General features: G+C 46.3%; 1 protein-coding gene across 5 annotated transcripts in view; it reads right to left on the bottom strand.

Annotated features, from left to right (window-relative positions):
- Positions 1–20,682, bottom strand: part of FGFRL1 (fibroblast growth factor receptor like 1) — a 171,607-nt gene extending 150,925 nt beyond the window's left edge. Inside the window, exons 1-2 of one of the 5 annotated variants that reach the window (XM_084204404.1) lie at positions 20,594–20,682; positions 16,204–16,313 (exon numbers count right to left, since the gene is read on the bottom strand). In XM_084204404.1, the coding sequence (XP_084060530.1) occupies positions 16,204–16,264 (61 nt within the window). In that variant the 5' untranslated portion in view covers positions 16,265–16,313; positions 20,594–20,682. Of the gene's footprint in view, positions 1–1,628; positions 1,704–16,203; positions 16,314–16,692; positions 16,784–17,371; positions 17,777–20,593 lie in introns of those variants that run through there. The other 4 variants (XM_084204402.1, XM_084204405.1, XM_084204403.1 and 1 more) reach the window with 4 other exon arrangements.
- Between the last annotated feature and the right edge of the window lie 3,343 nt (positions 20,683–24,025).

The following is a 24,025-nucleotide window of genomic DNA, read 5'->3' as shown; positions in this document are numbered from 1 at the left end:
AGGCATAAAATATGTTCCTCCAAGCAGTGCTGTGAAGCTTAATTAAAGCATGCCCACAAATTGCATTGAAATTTGAAAAGGGCACTTAGTTTGGCCTTGTAATTCCAACCATGGTGAAACAGCACTGACAAAGCTATGAATATTAAATATCAGCAAGTAAGAGCCTGCTTGGTACAAACCACCTGAGGGGTACCACAAGCAACAGCCAGGTATATAAAATCCAGTGCTGTAGGGCTATGCCATGACTTTTAGTCTTTCCTTCTTTTTTTTTTTTTTTTAATAGGATTTCCAGTCATATCTATGTCCTAATCTGACCCATGGTACAACCATCCACAGAGTTGCATCAGACAGAGGGCAGGAACAAATTCTTTCTTGTGAGGGTAGTGAAGCAATGGAACAGGTTGCTACATCTCTGGAAGTGCACAAGGTCAAGTTGAGGGGGCAGCCTGGAGGAAGGTGTCCCTGCCCATGGCAGGGGGTTGGAACAAGGTGATTTTTAAGGAGTCTTCCAACCCAAACCAGTCCAGGATTCTATGATTCCATACACCTGGGGACACACAGGGTCATTACAAAGAGGTGAGGACAGGGGGAACACCTTACTCCACTAAGGGCTCACCTGGGCTGGAAATGGACCCTAATATCTCACTCTAAGGGTGACAGAAGATCTCTGTGTAAGGGCATGGGCTATGTTTTCTACCCACATCTGCTTTGCTCTGTAAACTCCCTATCACAAAGTTATTAGCACCAGCAGATAGATCAATTTCTGACTGGAAAATTTTCCCTTCTGGTTAACATAAGCCAAGCATAAACACTCCCTCAGAGGTTAACAAAAGCCAGCAGCCCAAACAGGGACAACTCTGCAAGAAAAGGGGAGTGGGAGTCAGGGGGAAGTTGAAAAGACAATTAATCACAGGTTTTCATACACCTTACCACATTCCTGCCAGTGATCAGGCATTTAGAGTGACTCTGTATTGCTCCTCACCCCCTTGGAGACATCACAACAGATCCCATCCCTTGGCATGCAGCCCCCACTGTCCACCTTCCCCACTCCCTTCAGTAAACATCACTAATTCCCCAGCTCCATCAGACCTTTTTTTTTTTCTTCCAAATCAGCCTAAAAGCATTTTGGTACCAAAGACAAAAAGAAAAGCAGGGAGGACCCATTAAACCCAGAGTCTCCAGACAGCTCTCAAAGTCTGTCAAATGCTTGCTAAAAAATCCAAATAAAGACAAACCCAAGCAGCCTTGATACCTTGTGTTATCTTTGCAGGCTGGCTGCTGCCTTATCAGCTCTGACAGAACCCAGCATTTAAGAAAGATTCAGTAGTCTTTGGGTGGAAGTTAGTTCCTAAAAAAAACATGCAGTGAAATTGCTGGAAGTTGGTACAAGAGGAGAGGGTGAGTGGGTAAGAGACATTCTGAAAGGCCCCACTATGGTCCTGCTGCTCCCTCCCAGGAAATCCACTGCCATGTAAGATTTTAATGATTTATTCCATAATTCACTCCTCACGTTTCACATCCACTGCACAGGCCAAGAGCTACAAGGGTGAACAATGGCTCCAAATGCTGCTTGCCCACATTAGGAATGAGAATGGAATGGAATTAGGATAGAATCCAGCTCTTCATACCACGTTCTCAAGCTCATCAGAAATGGATGAAGATCTTCTGATCATAACTGATGCTGGTCTCAATGTGCCACTGCCCTGATGGGGAGGACAAAGATGTTTTGTCCTCATTATCACTTCTAAGAAAGATGCTCTCTTTTTGGATAAAGTCTTTTTTGATAAAGTCTCTGTGGAAGGATTTGGATGTTATGGAGCACTTTTTTCATGAAAAGCAAAAGTTCTGTTTGCTCTCACACATACCTCACCATGCACAGTGCATTTTGGCAACCCCCTCAAACAGGAGCTGGACTTCTCCTATGCAAAGACATGAAGGTCCTGCTCTTGAAAAAGTTATAAAATAGTTATAAAACACCTTTGCTTGACATTAACTGATGGGTAGAATGAGTTAGCAAGAGAGGAGCTGTCTCAAAGCCAAGGGCTGCTTTTCAGAGTCTCATTTGTAACGTGACAGGGGGAACAGCTGGGGGAAGGAATCAGCCTCTTGTCAACCCCAGAGGGAAGGACAGACAGACAGACAGACATTCCCTAGGGAGCTGCCCTGGCATTATAAGCTTCTCTGACAGTGTGAGTGGCTTTCTGCCTCTGACCTGACCCTTTCTCCCCCAGAGAGTCCTCACAAGTCTTCCTAAACAGCTAGCAAAACCTGAAGTGACACAGCTGGGCTCCCCAAAATGACCCTTTTCCTTTATTTTATTTTTAATTTTTGCCCCAGATAACACTGCAGGGGAGGCAGAGGAACAAAGCAAAGGGAACTGCAAGAGTGGAAGCTCCTCAGCAGGTATTTCTTTAAATACAAGAAATCTCCAGGTGTTTGAAGTATGTGCCCAAACACTTGGAAAAATGGTGTCTGAGAACAGAGACTTCTCTAGTTGCAAAAGTGCATTGAAATCCTTGGGCTTGGACCTCCCCTTGTGTGCCTCCAGTGTTGTGCTGCATGGGTTCAGTGGGTCCAAACTGGGATGAATTCAAATAGATGTGTCATACACTATTTTCCGTGTTTTATTTGACTTTAATTACTTCTTAGCAGTACTGCTGCTTGAAAAATCTTTCTCAATTGAGGGTGTTGGTTCTGCCTAGGGCTGCTTGGCCCTTTTCCACTGAAATGCCCTTTCAACAACCACCAGAAGCCTTTGCAAGGAAAATGAAATCTTTTGGAAGATCTCTTTTTCAGTGACTGTGTGAAAATGTGCCTCTCTCAACTCTCTTTCCTTCTCCCAGATTTTAGGCTGGTTGTTATTTCCATCGTTCTAGAAGGTGAAAACCTGTGGTGGGCTCCAGCAGGATGTGGAGCAACACTTGAGAGCAGTCAGACCTTGCTGGTAGCATGGATGAAGACACTTTGATGATGACAAGGATGATAATAAGAGTAATAATGCCTGAATAATCTGTGTCTTTTTTTTTTTTCTTTTTTTCATTCCAGGACTTTTGATGGTTGTTTCTATAAAAAATAAGCATGGTGTAATGCCATCTCTCCCTGAAGTCAATGGTGCCTTGTGCCCAGCAGAGAGGAGAAAATGAACAATTCACACACATGGACCACAGTGGGTGCTCAGTGCAAGGCTCCAGCCTGTGCATGAACAAATGCTGGCATCTGTTTCACCTTGACCCTGAAACAACCTCTGGGGACAGAACTATTGACCTGGTGGGTCTGTATTGTAGCAGCAGCAAGAAATCCTTATCAGGGCAGCATCTGCTTTGTACAGGGTGCAAAGGCACCTCACCATTCTGGGGGGTACATGGTAAATAAAACTCAGCTGACCAACAGGTCTGGTGTTGGAGGTGCCCTTTGTCAGAGTAAAACAAAGCCTCTCTCCAAAGAGCTGCTGCATTTAACACTGTAGCTGTCTGCTCTTTGTTCTGAGTTCCACAGCCCTTACCACAGCAACAGCCCTTTGGTGCAATGAGAACTTCCAGGCACTAACCCCAATCTAAAATAATAATAAATAATAATAATAATAATAATAATAATAATAATAATAATAATAATAATAATAATAATAATAATAATAATAATAATAATAATAATAATATCACACCAGCTATATTCACACCTTTGCCTTATGCTGTGTTCATCATACCAACCAAAACCCCTGCTCACTTGCTGACCTGGTCTCTGAGAGCAATATTAAATATCTCAGATGCTGCTGTCCTCCTCAAGCTCTACCTTACTTCGAGCACATGCCACAGAGGCCCTGAGCCAGTTTTAACACTGTGTTAATTACAGCAGAAGACCTGTTCAATTAACTTGTAGCATTTTTCATCTGCCTCAGAGAAGTTATTGGGTTTGAAGTTTGGGGTTATTTTGCACTTTATAGTATCTGCCTTACCCTTGCAGAGGTAAAAGGGAAAGTGCCTGTAAGTACACCAAGAAAAATATCCAAATCAAAATGCCATTAAAATTCATTCAGGGTTATTCCTTGCTGCTGTTATTTCAGTTAGTGTCTGATAACTACACTGTTCCCTTTTTTTCTTTCAAACACTTGTCTCAGTGAAAGTCTGATGATGTTTTTCCTTCTGGAGAAAGAAACCCCAGAGATGTATTTTCAACCTCCCAGCTCAGTGTTTCCCAGATATTTTGAATCAGGCAGGGACTGTTGCCAAGATTCACATTTTCCCCAGATCACCACACACCCTCACACTCTCAGTTTAAAGCCATGACAGACGCAGGGATGGACCCTGGAGTGGTTCTTACTGCCCTGCTCCTGTTGTTCTTCCTGCAGTGCATGAGCCAGTGTGGGAACCCAAACTTGTCCCTCTGGCATTGCCCAAGAGGGATTCATTGTCCAGGTACAAGAAGGTTTGGCAGATTTTAAAACATATTTAAGAAAAAAAAAACTTTTTCTGTCAATAGGTAGAGTTATTGAGGTTCTGCTTTTCACACCTGTACCAAAGTTTAGTCTTCCAAGGCAGAGTAAGCCCAGCAGCCTTCATATGGATACTGAGCGATACACCAGGATCTTTCCCCCTTTCCAAAAAACTGGATCAAGAGGTAAAAGCCACAGCTTCTCCAGGGTGCTGGGTCATGTTTCAGAAGGTCAGACATGTGTTAATCAACCCTGGGTAGAACTCCTTCACCATGTCTCACTGGTCAACATAAACATCCCCTTCCAGAAATCCCCTAAAAGTGTTGTTGGTGCTGCCCTGCAGCATTACCTGTTTAGCCTGCTGGCTCTCTTATTCTCCCTGGAAAAACATTTTCACCCATAGGGAGTATTTTGGCCAAGTTGTTTTCTCTGCCTGATTTTTGCAACCTGCTGAAGTGGTGTCAGTAGTCAGAAGTTTTGTAGAGAGAAAGCCAAGCTTGAGGAGAAACTTCTGGGTGACATCCCACATTCACCTTGGCTCCAGGGGGGCTACACACTGTGCCTGGACCAGAGGGAACACCTGGTCACCCACAGCACTGGTTACAACCAAGCTGCCCACTCTGCTTCTCATGGAGCAGCTCCTTCCTTGCAGCAGGCAATGCCATAGGCAGGCCAGCAAACACTGCCAGAATTAACTTGCCATTTTCCATTTCCCCAAAATGATCTTTCTGCCTCAGAAGACAAAAGCAGAGACAGAGGAAGGAAGGTATCACCCATTTCCCTATAAAATCCCTCCAAATTTAAGGGATCATTGAGATAAACAGTAAATTGTCACAATGCCGAGTGTGAAAGATGCAATCTCCCCAGTGCAGAAGGTCCAGCAATACGCTGCCCCTGAGCTGAACCAAGAGCCAAACATGACTTTTCAGTCTTCACATTCACTGCCCCCAGGCTAAGTTACATTTTGCCCTGTGGACCTTGATGCATTTGAGATTCCTAAAGAGTCATTTTATAAATGTTCCCATAAATATCCAGTCCTTCAAAGTACTGAGCCTTCCTGCCATAAGTGGGAACAGAAGAAAGGACTTGCTGCCTGTAAGGACACTGAGATATTCCACAAGCTCAGCCCATGCTCCTCTAAGAATTTCAACCATCACATCTTTTTCCAGGTTGGCTTCCTGCCCAAGTTTCCGCCCCAAAACATCCAAAGCAAGGTCAGAGAAGCTCTCCCCCCGGCACAAGGGAGTTACCAGGCTGGGAGCAAAGGAGGACAAGGACAGGCCAGTGATGGGGTCAAGTTCAGTCATCTTCAGCTGCCATGAAATCACACCTGAGAAGGATTTACTGCTGGGATCTGAGTGGCTGCAGTCAGGAAAAGGAAGGGGAGTCCTATTTGTGCATCTAATGACCCAACTTAGCAGGACAGAAACCAAGTGCTTGACCTTTCCCAACATCATGTGAAGCAAATGCTCCATATGACACGGCTCCAGCATTATCTACCAGGCACAGGTGCATGACTGCAATTAGAAATGACCGGCATTTCACACATAACAGCACCTTTCCACCCAACCCAGCCCATCCAAAACCACTCTGAGACTCAGTTACCATTTTCTTCCCACCCAGCCTTCCCAGCTCCCTTGCCAGCTCGAGCAGCACCAAATAATTCCCCATGAAGTCTCACAGCTGCTGTTTGAAAATTAAACTGGAAGTCACGACACCTCGCTGCACGCTGGTAGATCTTACACTTGGCATTTGGTTTATCCCAACACCATTCCTCACCCCCACCCCTAAACCAACTTCCGTGGAGAACAATGCTGCTGGTTTGTGTCCACAACAGATTTATTCCCCCCTTTGCAGCAGCTCACAATGCCCACACCTTCAAGGGGCAGTAGCTGCTTAAAGCAAAGGGTTCCTTCTGGTTTCTGGAAAGAAAAGGCTGCCCTCTATAATCAGGGTATTGTTCTCCCTAAATGGAGCCAGACTCTGTAAACAACCTCCTCTGCACAGGCTGGGAGGGTGAATGCCAGCGTGTGTATACATACATGCAGGGAATGTGTCCTGTTCTAAACAACAGTGAATTATGTTAATTCATTTCCTCTGCCTAAACAGTGCTAATAAGCTTCGGGAAAGGAGGAGGAAAAAGTAAACAAGAGTCCATTACAAAAAGGTGAGGGGGAGAGGTAACCAAATAACTCCACCAAATGTCTCCTCTGGGGAAGGACACTCACAGCTCAGTCAGGCTCCACACAGCCCTCCCTCCGTCCTGCTGGAGGTGGGAATGTAACAGCAACAATTTCTTTATTTTCTTTCCAAAGGTTTCAGCCTGTTTTCATGAGTTCAATCTTGTGAAATGGGAAATGAGCCCCCACCAGTGCCCTGATCCACAGTGACTGCATCCCTGGGGGCTTTGCACTGCATGTGATGTGAGTGCTCCAGTGACCAAGCCAACATGAATAGTCAGAGCCTATTTGTGATTTTCTAACAGGAAAATAATTTCACTAAGCAAACTGCCATGCTTTGACTCAAAACCCTGATTAGCACAGTTTGAAAACAGGGCAGCATACTGTTCTGGGAATTAACTTGCTTGACCCCTAGTCTATAATGGCACTCAAATAATCTGTGAGTCAGACCGAGTTGAAAAACTATTGGAAGACCACACTGAAAGAATTTACTGGATTTATTGGATTTTCTTGGATAAAAGAAAAATAAGCTTCGAACTTCACTTAGTCTGTGGCCTTCAGAAAGACAAGCTTTTCCTCTTGACAGTATCTAGAAGAGGAAGACTGCCTATGCTGAACAGCACTTTTTGGGTCTCTTTTAATGTACTGGAAGCTCTCAATAAATAGTCATAATTATTATAAATATGCAGGTCTATTGCTAGGATTACTTTTGAGTAGCACCCTTGCAGTAGCTTCCTTCTTGGGTATTGATGGGAAAGTAAGGGACAGCTTCCTAACTCTGTGAATCTACAATCCTCCTCCAAGCAGGAATACTCAAGGGGAGGAGAGCCCTGAATTCAACTTCAATTTAAATATCCAAAGGCTACTTTACATACAAGGACATACATACTTTGCATACAAGGACTACTAGTCTGATGTTTCCAGTGATCTTCCAAGGACAAAAATAAACCTGTGTAAATCACCATCACAAAATACTGCTTGAAATCCTCCAAATCCTCTGGCCCACTCCTGTTTGAGCAGGCAGGAAATCAGGAAAAGCATTCTGCCTTAGGAATACAAGCAGGACTTTGCTCTGTTCTAGATAAAACATTGACCCATCCCCACCTTATAGCTTCTGCAGCTCCTGAGCAAAATGCTCTCAGCAGCCTCTACTAGTTCTTTGTATCTCAGAGACAATAGCTGTGTGCTCAGAGCAAGCACCTTCAGAGAACAAACCCAGCAATCAACTGTCCAAAGCCACTTCCCTGCATATGCAAATGTCTCCCTAACAGGTTTATGATCCCATGTCAATCAAAAAGGCAAAGTAAACACCTGCTTACTGTCCTGGCCATGACTAAGTTGAAAGTTTCACTCTCATTAGCCCTTAATGAAATTAGCCCTGGCAATACTGCATTTCTGATTGGCTGGGAATAGCAGGGAGGAGGAAAGATACTCATCAGCTCTGATCTGTTATTCTAGTTTTATATTAACTATTGCAGATCGTGATGAACCCTCCCATGGTGTGATGCCACCCTGCACAGACCTGAAACTCAGCCTGGTCTTATGAGGCTCCAGTTTCTGCTCTCTGGGAGGATTATATATTTAAATCCTACTCACACCTACTCAGCCACAACTCACTGAACCTAAAGGGACTATCACCTTTGTAATCCAACCCTGACCATTAAAATATGAAATGGCTTATCAGAGCATGGAGCCTGATCACCACGTGCTGGAGGACCTGTCAACTCCTCCCCAGTTTTTCCATTTCAAACAGCCCAAAAATACATAAAACACTTCCCAATATTACTCATCTGGATAAAGAGACACCGGTATTGCCACCAAAATGTTGTGTTAAGTCTGCAGAAGAACAGGGGAGATTTAGATTCACCCAAAAGGTGAGCAAGGTGGCTCACAGCACCCTCCCTCTGAAGGGTATCCACACATTGCAGGACTTAGAGCCACCAGTTTAATACTGACTGGTCAATGACAAACAAGCAAAGCATCCTCCCTTCCTTCCACAGAGAGTCTGGAGTATCCCTGGGGAGATATTCCACAGTGTTCAGAGGTTCATCCTGTTACTCATTAACCCTTCCATCCTTGACACGCAGTTCATACACCTGTAGCTCATCTGACACTCACCATTGCTTAACCAGCAGTTACAGATGTGTTACAGATCTGAGAACAACCACCGAGAAAAATAACTTCCTCTGTTACTCCAGCTCACACAAATCTGTTGGAGAGGAAGGAGGAGGGAAAGAAACCTGTTCAGAGTGCTCCAGCATCTGCAGCTGCCTAACTCCAGGACTTTGGCTTGTGCAGCTTTGAGAGACTTGAACAGCTTTCCCTTTTCCCTTCTTTGTGGTTGATTTAGCCTTGCCCCATTCACTTCTGTCTAGAACAAAGGAGATTAAAATCCATACAAAGCAATAGTAAAACACAGCACAATGAAAGCACCCCTTTTACATTACCAGGCTTTTACTCAGAGTCACACATTGGTCAAAAGCCAATCAAGTCTCACACCTGTACGTGGGGGCACCTGGGAGGACACAAGAGATGAGAGAGCCACAGCACAGACTTGGGAAAGCTGCATCCCAACATCCGCTGCAAAGTCACACACTGCCTGCTCAAGATCCTCTCCCAGGCACCAGCAGGCCTCAAGAGCAGGGGTACACTAATTAATCTGGACTAAATTTTATCCTGGAGGTTGGCTAATGCAGTTCCCACCATGTTCCTCTCCAGCTTTTTCCCTCTCCCATATCTTGGGCAGAAATAACAAGCCCAAAGTTACCACAGAGATGTTGTGCCTGTCCACATTATTACCTAACTCTTAAGGTTATCAGTTTAGGGGGGATATGGAGCAAACCTAGCAAGAAGAATGTGAATCTTTAAAAATGCCTATTGCACAATTTAAGTCCACATTTCCCTATTTGTCTGCTGTTCCTGTGTTTTTATCTGACAGGCACAAATACTGACAGCTCCTAAAATACCCACCCAAGTCAATGCCACAAAAGTGGCATCTAGGGTATGACACCTCTTGCATTACTCACTTGACAGGATACCCAAGATTGTGTGAATCTCTCATGAAATAAATTTACCACCTATGAGAAGAAATTATTTTGTGTCCCACCAAGCTGGAAACCACTTGTAGAGAGGCTGAGCATAGAGGTGAAGCCATCCTGAGAAACATTAACCTGCTCCAAGGAGCCTCTGTTCCCAATTTACATTTTTCTTCTTTCCTTAGTGAAGCTCAAAGTGAGTTTGAACACTTAATGGAAGAAGTAGCCTGGAGTTATTGGCTGAATTTCTTTGTGAAAATTAGAGTGGCTGGGATGAAATAACAACATCAGGTTCCTTGCAGAGACTCTGTGTCTCTGCTGTGACACCAAGGGGACACTGAGTAATCAGAGCAACCAACCAAACTCCACACAGCCCAGGTTTATTTGACTGGGAAGGGGAGGGAAAAAAATCAGAGATGGGATTGGCTTTAGCAACAAACAGCATACACTCACTTATTAAATAATAGGCAATTTTTGAGCCCATCCAGACACAGAACACTGCCCACAGGATGGCTCTCTGTCCTTGGGGATAAATCTCTCTGCATCAACCCAGAGTTTAAGCAGTGATTTTCCAGTTTTCAGTCCTGGCAGCGCACATCAGCCAGAGCTGGCAGTCAGTAGCAGCAAAATGTGCTTTTCTAGAGTAAAAAAATGTGAGTCCAAGCCATGAAGCCAAGCAGGTGAGTGGCACACTTAGCCCACATCCCCTCTGCTGTCACACATGAGGTGGGTATCACAGATAATCGGAGTAATTCCTCCTTCAGGGATGGATCCAAAGCCTATGGGAGTGAGTAGGAGTCACAGCACCAACACTCTCAGGCTCTGAATCAGGTCCTAACCTGTCACAACTGGCATGGGCTGCATCTGCCTATCTCATATGACATCAGGACAGCACAATCAGATTAATCAAGCTTGCTTTTGGAAATATTTGTCTTTTACCATAGCATCACAGTTGCTATGGCAGAGCAGCAGACTGAACAGACTTGCACCAGACAGAGGAGTTTGCAACTTCTGCATTCACACTGGCTCCCCTCTCAGAAAGTCCCTTATATGACCAAAAATGTTTCACCTAGCTGTAAAAGATCAGAACAGGTAAACACAGCTAAATAGATATGGGGGCATTATTACCAGAGAAAGCTCCAAGTAAAGGCTGATTACAGAGAAAAAGACAAGGAATAGAAATTCAAAATAAATGTTCCAAACAATATCAAATGCATTTTAGCTTGAGCAGCCCACCAGAAAATACAGGAAGAGGTCAGATGAAAGACAAATTACTTGAAACAAGACAAAATGGAGAGGGTAATGAAAGAAATGTGAGAAAAGAGCATTTCCACCAACTCCTGTAATGCTGGGATACATTTGCACAGATCCTTTTGGCAGCTTGGTTTTACAAGTCACTGCAGACACAAGTAGGAGCTTCACATCTTAAGAAAATCAGCTGCACCAGTTCAAATCTCACTGAATAAATAAAGCTATGACTAAAGGTTGTTGGTTTGTTTTTTTTTTTTAATTCAACCTAGGCACAAGAGGATCTCTGCATTGTTATTTTCCTCCTTCAATGGAAATTTTTATCTCTTCCAGTAATTAATCCAAAAATGCACAGGCAGACTCTAGGGCACTCACGTTATTCCATGACGAGCGTTGTGCACCCAGATGTATCAGTGTCACTCATGGTGAGACAGACACTCAAAAAGGAATCATCAGAGAGGATATTGGAAAAGATCAGCTCTATCAGCCAATTCATGTCAAATGAAAAACTTCACCTTGAGTTAATAAATTGGCACTAACGGCCCCAAATCTCGAAAAGGGAGTTCCTACTTGCTAGCAAGTGTCACTTCTTTTCAATTTTGAATGATATTTTTTTCCTGAAAAATACACTTTCCTGCAATATCTCAAGCACCACCTCATGGCCTATGAAAGCTGCTTCTGTGGCTAAGACTCGGGCTTTGGAGTCCAGCCTTTGCTGTGTGCAAGTTCATCCCAGAAAAGAGACATTTGGATTTGCTGCTTGCGTCTTTTAATGAAGGTCAAAGAAACATATGGACTTGGAAAACAGAGTTATAAAAACTTTAGGGAAAATCTAGATGTATTTGAGCAATTTGCTGAGTTTTGTAATATTCCTAATTAAAAACAAATAAAATCAACCCTAATTTTCCAGTATGACGCACACTGAATTTTATGTTTGAACTCGGCCACAATTTAAAGCGGCCGACGGCCTCAGAAGAAGGGAGGAACCAGCGTTCAAAAAAGTAACCAGGGTTTTCTTAGCTTGTCACGTTGATTCTAGGTACAAGTCATGCTGGCAGATTATTCATGAGCAAGTTCCCCAAGAGCAAGATCCAAAAAAAATGCCCCAAACTTCTGCAGAAGATGTGCTGTGACTTCCATAAAATCTGAATCAGGCTGTTAGATCCGAACACGTTTCTCTTTCACAAGCGAGAAATTACCTAATTGTTCTAGCTGGTAACAACCACTCAACAAGGATAAATGCATGATACAAAAGCCAATAACCATCTCTGTCACATTGCCATTATTTATATTTTATGTGCTTACTGAAGGATTCTAATAAAGCCTAAAGTTCACTCTTATAAACCCTAAAGTTACAGAATGAGAATTCTGTTCATCATAACGAAGAACTCAACTTCCAAGAAATAAAAAACCACCTCTAGCAACCTATTCCCTTTTCTTCAACATTAAGAGAAACCAAAATGGCACATAACATTTTTTCTGCATGAAACCATTGAATTTTGATGTGGCCCAATCAGCAAATTCCCTACAAAGCAGACACCAAGCAGGTTTGCAAGCCAAGGTCGCAGAGAGAAGTGCCAGAACAGAAAGCAATTAAGGTCCCGTTCTTCCCCTCCCTACGCAATGCACCGAAAATGAAATCAACATCCAAACTAATTAGTTTCCAGCAGAATATCAGTTTACTTGCTAACAGGAGGGTGGTTACTGCTCTTACCAAAAACTTCTAAACATACCATGCAAAATCTTGCTTAAGCCACGGGACCAAGCCAGGCACATCCCAACGTTACCATATACGGTCACCAACGCGAATATGATGGCAACTTGACAGATTTGGAACAAATATTGCGTTGTCGGTCACTGAGATAACACAGGCAGGAAAATATCAGATTGTATTACCTGTGTCCAGCTGGAGGTGTGGCGTGGCAGCAGCTACATTGCTGCAGGACATAGTCACTAAAGGTTAGTGACCCAGGATGGCATTAATCCCTGGAGAGAAGGGCCAGCACAGGACTCTGAAGACTTTTATGCCCAGTATGGGGCTGCTTGGAGAGAGCAGGAATGGAATAACACGAGGGATGAGCTGCTGGACCTGCACTGTTATCCCAGGTTCAGAGCAGGCATTATCTGTCAAGGCTGGGAACCAGGCTGAAGCTGCTGCCCCATGCCTTGGCTGACAGCTGGAAGGCACAGCCCCTCTAAGAAAACCACAGCACTCAGGTTTTGTTCTCCAAGAGCGGGTTTTGAGCACACAGGCCTTCTAGTCTTCAGCCACAAGGAAAAGAAGGAGCTTGGATATCTACCTAAATAGCTCCCAAGACTTTTTTGGTACAGGCTCCCTTCAGGAGATCCCTAGCCTGGAATGAGATTGGCCACTGAGAGTTATTCTAGACTAAGTTTTTTGGAAGGGTTATTCCAGTGCATTTGCAGGTGTACACAAGCCCTTAGTCAAAGTCTTTCAAACCCAAAAGCATCGGTTCAAACACGGGCAGAGCTACCTCACCCCTAATCCCCTCAAACACAGTTCTACACCTGTACCTCTAAAATCAGACCTGCTCTCTGTTTTGCCTGGACACTTGAGAGGTGCTGCCTCTTTCTTAAGGGTTTATCTTGGTTTGCTAAGATATTCCCTTTTTTACAGTGTCTTCTACATCAGTGATGAGATCCATTGGAGGGACAGAGCCAGCAGGCACAGATCCAACCCTGGAAAAATGCCCCTTTTTGCTGGGAGGTGGAAAAAAAAAACCTGCTGGCTAAACCCAATCAGTCATTCCTGCAGGGCCCTTTGCCTTAAAAGGTGTCACCTAAATAAAGATGTAAAAATAATACAACGTAACATTTAATGCAAGATTGCAGCTGAGCATTCAACTGTCAGGAAATATCAAAGCTGGAGAGCGTGGGCAACTTAACTCTGCCCCCTTGTGCAGATGCACCACGGCACAGCCCTTCCCCAAGCACAGGCTCAGCATTCAGCCAGCTCCAAATTAACACCCTAATTACAGCATAACCTACTTCTGCCTAAAACGAGTAGAAAAGAAGGACCATCACTTCCCAGAGAACCTCCTCAGCCACCTTCCTCACCTGCTCACCAGCCAGCAAGCAGCTATTGAACTTCTGATGCCTGGGATCAGGAGGTGCTGGCACACTTCAGGCCACACATGTCTAACCTGCAATCAGGACACAGATATTAAATGCTGTTTGAGCAAAACAAAGAGCCCTTCTTCCTCCAGAGAAGAGCCTCACAACCTCAGGCTGAGACTTGGCTGAAGGACTGCCTATAAAACCTGAGTGGCTGCAGCAGGTAACATTTACACATCTCCAGCGGCCAAAGCCCTTGTTCGAGGCGTTCAGAAAAACTCTGCAGGCACATGAAAAGCCTGGCACATTTTTCCAAGAACCTGAAATTATCCCAATGTAAACACCCTACAATTGGAGATATCTGTCAGCACAAAGTTTCAAAGTTCTGGGAAGTGTGTCTCATCTCTGCTCACAAGTTTGATCTTCCATCCATCCATCTCCTTCAGTATCAAAAATGTTCTCCTTCTTAAGGAGGTCTAAAGCAGGACTTAAATGTCAGAATTTTGTCTCTGTTTTCACAGCAATGACTCCTTTTTCTGCTCTGCTTCCCCTGTCTTAAATCAGCACACAAATGACATTTTTCATGGGTTTGGCCCTGGCTTTTAACCTCTATTTCTGGATAATTTTAAGTAACCAGAACCATCTCTCTATACACTTACAGGATGGGTCTTTCCAGCTCTGAAAAGTGTTCAAATAATCCAATTACCAATATGATCCTATCAAAGTTATATTTAAAAGACCTTTCCACAAGAAAAATAATTATGTCCTGAAATTATTGCTGTTCATTTTCTGTCCCTTCTTCACATAACAACAGCCCACAGTGCTTCACTTTCCAGGGGCAGAGGTGTAAGAGCAAGACAATTGCAAACCAAATTTAAACAGGGTCAGCCAGTAAAGGAGCCGATACTCAGCTCACATCAGAGACAAGAATCTTTTTGTCTTCTCCTGCCCACTTCAGATCTTTTCCGGAACTCCACCAACTTCTCAGGTCCATTGCAATAATATACATCCATGAAGTCATCTTAATTCACACACTGCTGCCCATCGCCCACAACTTAAACTGAGTCTCCATTGTAAGCCTTGCCTGGAATTCAGACTTGAAGGAATTACAGCCTATATACTGTTTTCTTTTTCATTCAGCTTCCAGCCAAATCATTTTATAGTGCTTTTGCCTCCATAAAATATTTGCTTGAGAGCCAATGCCAAAAAGAAAAAAAAAAAAAAAAGGCAGTGCACTAAACCAAACTTGAGTTTTCAGAGTAATGCTCCCCCTCTCCTTTCCCACCCTCACCCCCAAGATTTATTTTTGGCAAGTTACGGCCCAAGTGAAGGGCAAATTTAAACCTTTTAATTTGCAAGTCCTTCACACTGGACGACTTCAAGGTCTTGTAAGAATTCACAAAACTCTGAGACTGTTGGGAATTGCAGCTGGAGCAATCTGCACCCTAAAGTTGTACCCCTATTCTCCTGGAACAATGCAGCCCCTACTTTGTGACCAGAGGCAGGGGAGCTGAAATCCTGGATTCCTATTCAGGCTTTCAAAGGACAGCACCCACCAAGGTACAACACAGGCAAAGTGCAGGAAGCGCCACCGCTCCTTGCACTCTGATCCCAGAGCTTTGCTAAAAGCACCTTGACATAAAGAAACTCCTTTTTTTCCTACCCCCATCATTCCCAGGTCAACGTATTTCAATTTGCCTCTGGAAGGGGTAACCTGTTTATTGAAATCTGATCGACTGCTGGAGCCTCAGCACTAAAATACGCTCTCGCTGTTGGGAACTGTCATTTGTCTGTCACCGAGGAAGTTAATGGATGTGTTTGTTTAGTTTGTAAGTGGGAATACACAGGGCAGAGGCTGGAGGGATTACAGGAGGGGAGAGGTATTTCTGATCCACAGAGGAATGCAGTTGCTTTTCTTTAAAAATTGTCTGTGCATTTTTACACAGGCACAAGAAAAGCCCCTGGAAGTTCACCTGTGCCTAAGAGACATCAGCAAAGCCGCAGCGACCGCGCTCCATCCCGAACGCTGGCCCCGAACCACGCAGGTGAGGAGGCACCACACGTGGGCACGAGCCTGCACCTCTGTGCAGATAAAAAATGTGCAGGGGATGAGTCCCTGCTGACAGCAACTCTGCTGGGGGGTCCCTCCGGGGGCACCACGGGTGTCAGCAGAGCCCACGGAGCAGAGGGAAGGGACAGAGTCACGGGGTGACGGCACCAAGCGCGATCCCCTTACCTCTCGCTGAGTCCGAAAATGCAATTATCCCTGCCAAAAGGAGCGCCAGCTGCAATTCCATTTTGAAAACCAGATCCCGCCGAATTGCACAGGCTACTGTCCTCTCAGACCTGGAGGCAGGAAAAAAGAGAGCAAAATAGTTACTGGGGGGGGGAAAACCCCGAACAGCCCTCAACTTTGCAGAGTTTTAAATTCTATTGAGAAGACTGGCAAGAAGAAACAGCAAATGAAAGAGCAACGTACTTGTAATTCATTCCTTGGTGCTCACTGAGTAAAACTTTGCCTTCCTCTCTGCTTTAGCCTGATATAAATCAAGAACCCACTGAGGCCAGTAAGCTCCTCTAAGTTTACAGTTAATGCATAATTCTTTAGTATCCTGTACAGAACCAGTCTGGAAGGCAAACAAAACGCTAGCAAGTGGCCATAAAACAAGATTTCAGGTTAACAATTTGCGGAGGAACTTGGTGGAAGGGGGAGGAGGAATGTTACCTCTCCCATCAGCAGCCCAGAAAACTTTGTGTTGCTGCTCCAGTGCCCCTCAGCCAGGCTCCGCTCTGGGTACGCGCCTTCCTCCACTCCGATACTTCTCTGTACAGCACTGATTCCTCCTTTCCTCTTCTTCCCCCCCACCCACCCCCGGCACGCTCCCCCCACCAACAGCCCCACTTGTTTCCGTGGGCTACAGAGGTGCGTCCCAAAGCGCAACCGCGCTTAATTACCCAGATTCTTGAAGATGCCTTCGCTGCGATACGCACGCCCGGGGAAGATCAGGTTTACATTAATTACACCCTATTCTCCTCCTAAAACTCTCACTCTCTAAACACTGTCTGGATTCCTCACCCTTGTAAACTCCCCGGTTTAAACACCCCGTGCCCCCAGGACACACAACAACGCGCGTACAGCATCCAGCACAGCGAACACGGCCGCTCCGCCGCTCGCTCCGCCGTTCGCGGCGGGCAGCGGCAGCGGGGGGCGCCGGGGCTCCCCGGGGCGCAGCGCGGCTCGGCGGTAACGGGATATTCGCCGCCGGGAGTCGGGGTCGCGGAAGGGAGGGACGCGCGGGGGGACACCCGGCGCGATGCCACCTGGTGCTGCCCCGCCGGCTCCCAGCTGCGCGGGCACACCAGCGGCGGGGTGTCCCGGGTGTCCCGGCGCGGGGGACACTTACCTCGGCTGCTGCGGGCTCTAACACCGCGCGCTGGAGCCCATCCCCGCCGCTCGCCGCCTCATGCCCTCCGCGGCCACGGCGCCCGGCGGGCGCTCCGCCGCCGGCCTCTACCTCATCCCCCCCTCCCCGGGGTGGCGGGGGCTGCCTGGGGGTGCCCTCCCCACGGAGCGGCTCTGCCCCTTCACCGGCTTTTTAACAACCTCCCCCCTTCGCCCCCAAGGGCGATTTTTTTCCACTCGAGAGTCACGGGCGAGGAGGTCAGGGAAAAGGGGAAACCTTGTAAATTATTTTTTTCCTGCTTTCCGGGCCGGGCTGAGCGTGTGTGTGCGGGGAGGGACAGCGGGGACCTGCCAGAGCCTCCGGGGCTCCGCGCCGCGGGATGCCCGGTGATGCCGTCCGGCGGCTCGCCCAGCCGGAATCCCGTTTAAGGAGCGAGGGGAGGAGGGGAAAGGGGCTGGGGAAGGGGAGGGGAGGGGGGGGGAAGAGCCGGGGAGAGAGAAACCGGCGATAAAGCAACTTTCCCTGCAGGGCTTTGTGGCGGTGGGGGCCGAGCCGCCGCGGAGGGCGGCGCGGGGCCGCCCCGCTCCAAACTTCGCACCAATCCCCGGGAGCCCCCGGCAGCCCCCGCCCTCCGCCGGCCCCGCTCCCCTTAACCCTTTGCGGGCGGCAGCGGCGGCCGCGGAGCGCTCGGTGCGCCGGGAGCGGGGAGCGCGTCCCGCAGCCCCCGCCGCGCTCCGAGCCCGAGCCCGGCGCCCCCGGCGCTGCGGTGCCGACCTCGCCGTGCCCCAGAGCGGTCCCCTCCCCGCACGCCCGAAGCCCAGCGGCTGTGGGGACCTCCGACCTCGCAGCCTCCCCGCCGCCCAGAACCCGTCCCGGCCAAAGCGCCCCTCTGCCCGGGCCAGGGAGAGCCCCGGCTGTGGGAGCGCACAGCGCAGGCAGCCGGGGAGGGACGGGGGCGGCTGCCCCGTTCTGATCTCTCGGCTGGGATGTAAATGATGCCAGAAAGAAGCTGGCCTGAACTAAACTAAACCAAGTGGAAAATAAACTGTGGAGATGTCAGTTCCTTATATTAACTGTTACAATTATTTATTATTTACTTTCAAACGTGACTCGGCTGATGCATCTGCTCTTACAGCAAATCACTCTTCATACAGGATCAAAAACCAACCTGGCAGAATTCACCAAACAGACTAAACAAACGACAAGAAAAAATACTGTCTCAATGGCTAAACTTTCTGTATCTCAAAAGAAATATCATTACTGTTGATGTTATAGTTTCTTAGATCTCTTACTTGATATGGTCCAGCATGAAGACCTCCTTGAAACCAGAGTTGTCTCAATATAGTTCAATGTGATAGGCACCAGGAGAACGCCTAAACCCAAGCCAAGAATTAGTTTGAACATCTGTCTTATCTGTTTTGTTAGGATTATGAAATCACACCCTCTATTTTTATTGTTATTACTAAATATTTTTACTGAGTGGTTCCTGACAACATTAAATCTTGATACACAAAATCAATGTGAAAAACATGTAAGACTAAACATATAAACCCCTTGAGCCAGAAACAAAGCGGCTGACAACACTGTATTTGTATTTTACATATTTATATCATCGTTTTTATCATTAAAGTTAATTCAGCTGAGAAATCCCAGATGGACTCCTCCTCCTACCAGGCAATAACTTCAGCCTCATTGATTTCAAAGACAGTGTTGACTGAGGGGAACCTTCAGGACGTAATCTACGTGGTCATGTTCATGCTGTGCCTTCTGACAAATCACTCTAACTTGCAGCAGAATGAGAGCTCATCTTCATGCTACATCTCAGGGGATGATGTGTCAAACACCTCTTTGTAACATTTCCCAGCCATTTCACCCCAAAGGAGTCAAGGTCTTTGTCCCAAGGACATCACCACACGGGAGATCCAGCCCTAAAACCATCTACACACCCTCTGTTTCCATGCAGACTGAAGTCCAAAGCAGCCTCAGTTCTGGTGCAGATTTGGGACAATGGTTCACAGGCAGGTTTCCACCAGGTTAGAGGGACCTGGCTGAGCTCCTACTCCATGTCTTGTTTTTGAGTCACACACAGAGACCGAGGCTTAAATCCCAGCTGCACCATGACTGTCTTGTCTCAGACTGTCCAGACTTGGGCGAGCTCTCTCCAGGCCTCAATCAGCTTTGAAAGAAAAGATCTTCTTCCAACCCAGGCTGTGTCCAAGCCCAGCACCGAGCACCCAGCTCAGGTTGGACATAGAAGATAAAAATCCCCGGATGGATCCACTCCTTCCATCCTCACTTCGTTATTGAAAATCACATGTGTGCCTTTGGAGGCTCCAGCATCTCCCAGACTGAGAATTTCTCCTCGCAGTATCACTGTAAAGCAGCAAAATCTCTCCTGCAGCCTTCCTCCAGTGTGAAGTTCTGGGAGATAAAGGATTACAGAGGTGGTACACAAGAAGTTAAAAATTATTCAGGTGCCTCAACACCTTCAGATGCCCTTTAAGCTCCTTCCTTTGGCATACAGAAGCTTTTTAAGAACATGATTCCAAATGATGTTGCAAAGGGATTACATGGGGGAGGGAATGGAGCCCACACCTTCCATACCCCAGGCTAAAATAACTGGAAAATAAACCTTTCTGACATCAAAATTTCAGCACTATTTTTAATTTTTTTTTTCAGGGGCCTGAAAGAAAGTCTGAAACCATGCTGTAGGCTTCATCCATCTCAATCACAATACCATAGCAGAGGAATAAATGTAAAATATTGATACAAGAAAAATAATTAATATTCCTGAAACAGCTCCTAGTTTATCAGAAACAAAATCTCATGTTGTTTTCCCAACACTTCTACCTAAAAAAGGAAACATGCAGAGCTGTGTTTTTCTTCTGGCCTGGCTGTAATTTGCAGGATGATTGAGTAGTCTGAAAGTCAACAGCCCCAGTTTGCTCCTGCACCCCACAGTCCTGAGACAAGGCTGTGGGAAAACAGCTTTCTGGAGCTGACAAACAAAAACCAATGCTAAGCAACGAAACCTGTGTCTCCACATGGCCTGAGAAGCAGCCTAACAGTCCATTTGTATCCCAGTTGTCCCCAAAGCCCTGTTTCCGGACCATGGCTTTTCAAATTTTGCATAGCTGTGATGGTCTAGTGAACATCCATCCCCAGAGTGACTTTCCTTATGTCTCCAAAAGCACAAACTGGATTTTTCCCAGCTTTTGTTACCTCTTTTCTCACAGGAGCCGCTCACCCCCTCTATCACAGAACTCCATTTCCCGCATTTTCTCCCTTCCAGCTTGACCGTTCGGCCTTCTCCTTTTCCCCGGGAGAAGACCCGGGAGACGCAGCACCTTCAGACCGCAATTCCTGACCTGTCCCAGTGATTTTTTTTCCAACTGCAGGTGGCAGCCACGCAGCCGGATTGCCCGTGACACGCAGCGCTCCCCGGGGCTGGCGGCGGTGCCTGGGCCGGGGAGCACGGGGCCCCGTGGCACGGCTCCATGGGGACATGCCACCGGGGCACGGCGGGGCGTGCGGGGCTGGGCGGCTCCGCGCAGCTGACGGAGCACGTGAAGGTGATGGAAGGGCATGACCAGGATTAGCACATTGCCTCCACCTGCCACCCCGTCCCTGCAGCCCTCCTCTGGTTACCCAGCCACGTGGGGTCAACCTGAGCATCCCTCCCGGATGCCTGGGCGAGGGGGTTGCTGTGGATGCAGGGAAAGGTAAGTGATGTGATTGATGGGGCAGAGGGCAGGTTTCCCTGGGTGGATCAGCTCTGATAAAGCATTTGACGTGTGACAGGGCAGCACAGAAAATGTCACACGAAATGAAAATTCTCCTGGGAAGACCAGGAGCACAAAACACACTTTTCCATTTGCTCAACGCCAGAGTCACTGCCTGCTCCATCTGGGTCTATAGCTAAGGCTGAAATGGTGTTTATCAGAGAAAGCAGTGTTGTATGAGAGCAGAATCTCTGTCTTCCCTGTATGTGGTAACTGTGACCCAGCTATAACTTAGATAACATTTAGAGGGGATGAACGGGCAGATGGAAAGATCAAACAGGGTGACACAGTGCTGAAATCTATGTCTCATGTAAATATACACTTAGTCCTTTAGAATAGGTTTGCTCTGAGTGGTGTTGCAAAGAAACAAACGGTTCATCATATGCATGTGGTTCACTTTTATACATGCAGCACGAATGTCAATGTCTGGCAGAGGGAAAGGTTAGTAGCAGTGTTAGATGTCCTGTCATCCAAACCTTGGGTCCTGTGCAGAATGCTGGGAGGTCCAACTTCCCCATGGCCATTGTAAAAGCCAAAGCTTTCCTGGCTTTCCACAGGCACAAAAAGCCCCTCTGCTACCTTGTGATCTCTGTGTTGATCTGAAGCACCACCAGGAGAGAGTTCCCAGCCCCTTCACTGAGGACCAGTCACACACACTGCCCAGCCTCGCCGTGCCTGGAGAATGTGCTTGGATTTCTCATTGCTGCTAAAAGCTGCACATGACAGCATCTGCAGGCAATCATTTCCACCATTCCCAGTTGGGCAGGAGGCCCTGTCTCTCTTGGCCAGGTTGGGCACGCTGTGTCAGCGCTCCCTGGCACCGGGGAAATGTGACAGCCCTGAGCAGAGTTCACGAGGTGCTCGGGGAATCCCAGCCCAGCCCAGCCCAGCCCAGGAGGATGCATCTTGCTGGCAGTGTGAGTCCCTCACGCTGCCTTCCCAGCAGCTGCCAAATGAATTTCAAGGTCTCAGTGCCTGGGACACACTACTCAGCTGCTTAGCTCATGTCTCCAAGGTGGGTGACAGCAGAAGAAAACTCCTTGCTGCTCCAGGCTAAGCTGAACTCTCCTGCTGAAGGCAAAGCTCACTTGTGCAGGAGAAACAGCATCCCAAACAGCAGCATGAAGTACAGACCAATATTCCCTGGGTGCCAGCTTCAGACAACCTTCTCTGCTCCAAAAGGGTCTATAAGAAGGTCCTAGTGTAATAAAACACTACAAACCATGCAAAATTCTCCTTCCTTGCAGGAAAGGTAAGAAAAATGAAGGGGTTTAGATCAAGCAATCTAGATGGAAGGACACACAGAAGGTTTTAGACACACAGGGCCCAGACCTCATCTTCTTTTTCTGACTTCTCTCAGTAGATCTAAAAAAAGATACTACATTTCCAACAAAATCTGATTCCCTTCTACACAACAACAAAACCATGATTACAGAAATAAACCACATCTAAGCACCATTTCCACACTCCTGGAAGGTGCTCACCTGTTCAAAATGAAGAGTATGGTACAAAAAGCTTGTGGCAGACTAGTTTGCCATTTGTTTAAAAGAGTTATACTCCTCCTTTTGTTAATTGTATCTCATTCCTCTTTTTCATATCCCTTTGCATCACTCTGTACTTCTTTCCACTCTTAAATATTTGAAAGCAGTTCTGTAACTCTGCGGTTGTTCAAACTACAAGTAGTTAAAGTTTCCAAATGTTCTCCATAAACACATCCTTCCTCAGGCCCCTTATCCTTTATATCACTCAACACTGGTTTCTTGGAGTCAGTCTGACACTGATGTATGAAGGATTTGATTTTGCTTTCCTTCTACATCTGGCTAGAACAAGAATAATCCCACTGGAGCCATTGGAATCATTCTAAGTGAGAAAAAAAACCTGATCAAACCAACGGACTCATATGAGCAGCCACTATTCAGTCCAGGTAGGCTGAGCTGAAGACTGAATTTGCAACCTTTGAATCTAAATATCTCATTCTGGGAGGAGACCACAATTTTGAAGGCCTAAATCTCCTCTGACTGCTTCCTCACATCATCCTCCTGTTCAAGGAAATTTGTACACATGCTGGTTTAGCAAACAAATGCAGCCAACATGAAAGAAGAGCTGTGAAAAATAACAAAAAAAGAAAAAAGCCCAATATCAACAGACAGAATGAAAAACAGAATTGTCAAGTATTAATTGCTGAACAGACATGAGGAATGTTAAGGGAAACTGTTTGGGGATTTATGTTCAAAAAAATAAGACAACTTCCCAAACTATTTCCTTTCAAATCTCTCAGTATTCTCCATAAATTCCATGTGCATGTGTGGTGCTCTCTGATAACATACAAATCTGCATGCATAAACTGTTTTGAAATGTTTGTACAGTTTCATCCAAAAATATGACTATATGTTTGTGTTTTAATTGTCAGCAATGGCAGATTAGGCAAGAGCCACATGCATCATGTCAGGGGCACTGACTAAGTTTAGGTGGTACAAGCACAACCTCCCCCCTTTCTGGCTGGGTCTTGATAACAAAGAGAAACCAAATTATCTGAAGGACAAACCTGCAGTAAAGCAGCAGCACAGCCCCTGCTCTCAGTGGCCAGGGTGCTGGCCCAGACAACCCCCTGAAACCAATAAAGCCATTGCAGATTCATGCAAGTGTAACCAGGAGCAGAAATTTGCTGATTTCCAGGTCACAAATCAGAGTTTTTGCAACTCTGCAAAAAAAGTGAAGCCTTGTGGGGGGGTAGGTGGGGGGGAAGAGGGACTGACACTTTGCCTCAATCAGTGTTGTTTGAAATGTCTTTCATTTATTAACATTCTTGCTGAAGCCAAACTTTAGTTCCACTCTATCAGGAATATAATGCAGCTGCATTTTCTGGATGGGA

The sequence above is a fragment of the Fringilla coelebs genome (genome assembly GCF_963513975.1).
Source record: "Fringilla coelebs genome assembly, chromosome: 4".
In the NCBI taxonomy this organism is placed as follows: Eukaryota; Metazoa; Chordata; class Aves; order Passeriformes; family Fringillidae; genus Fringilla; species Fringilla coelebs.
This window is presented reverse-complemented; position numbering and strand designations above follow the sequence as displayed.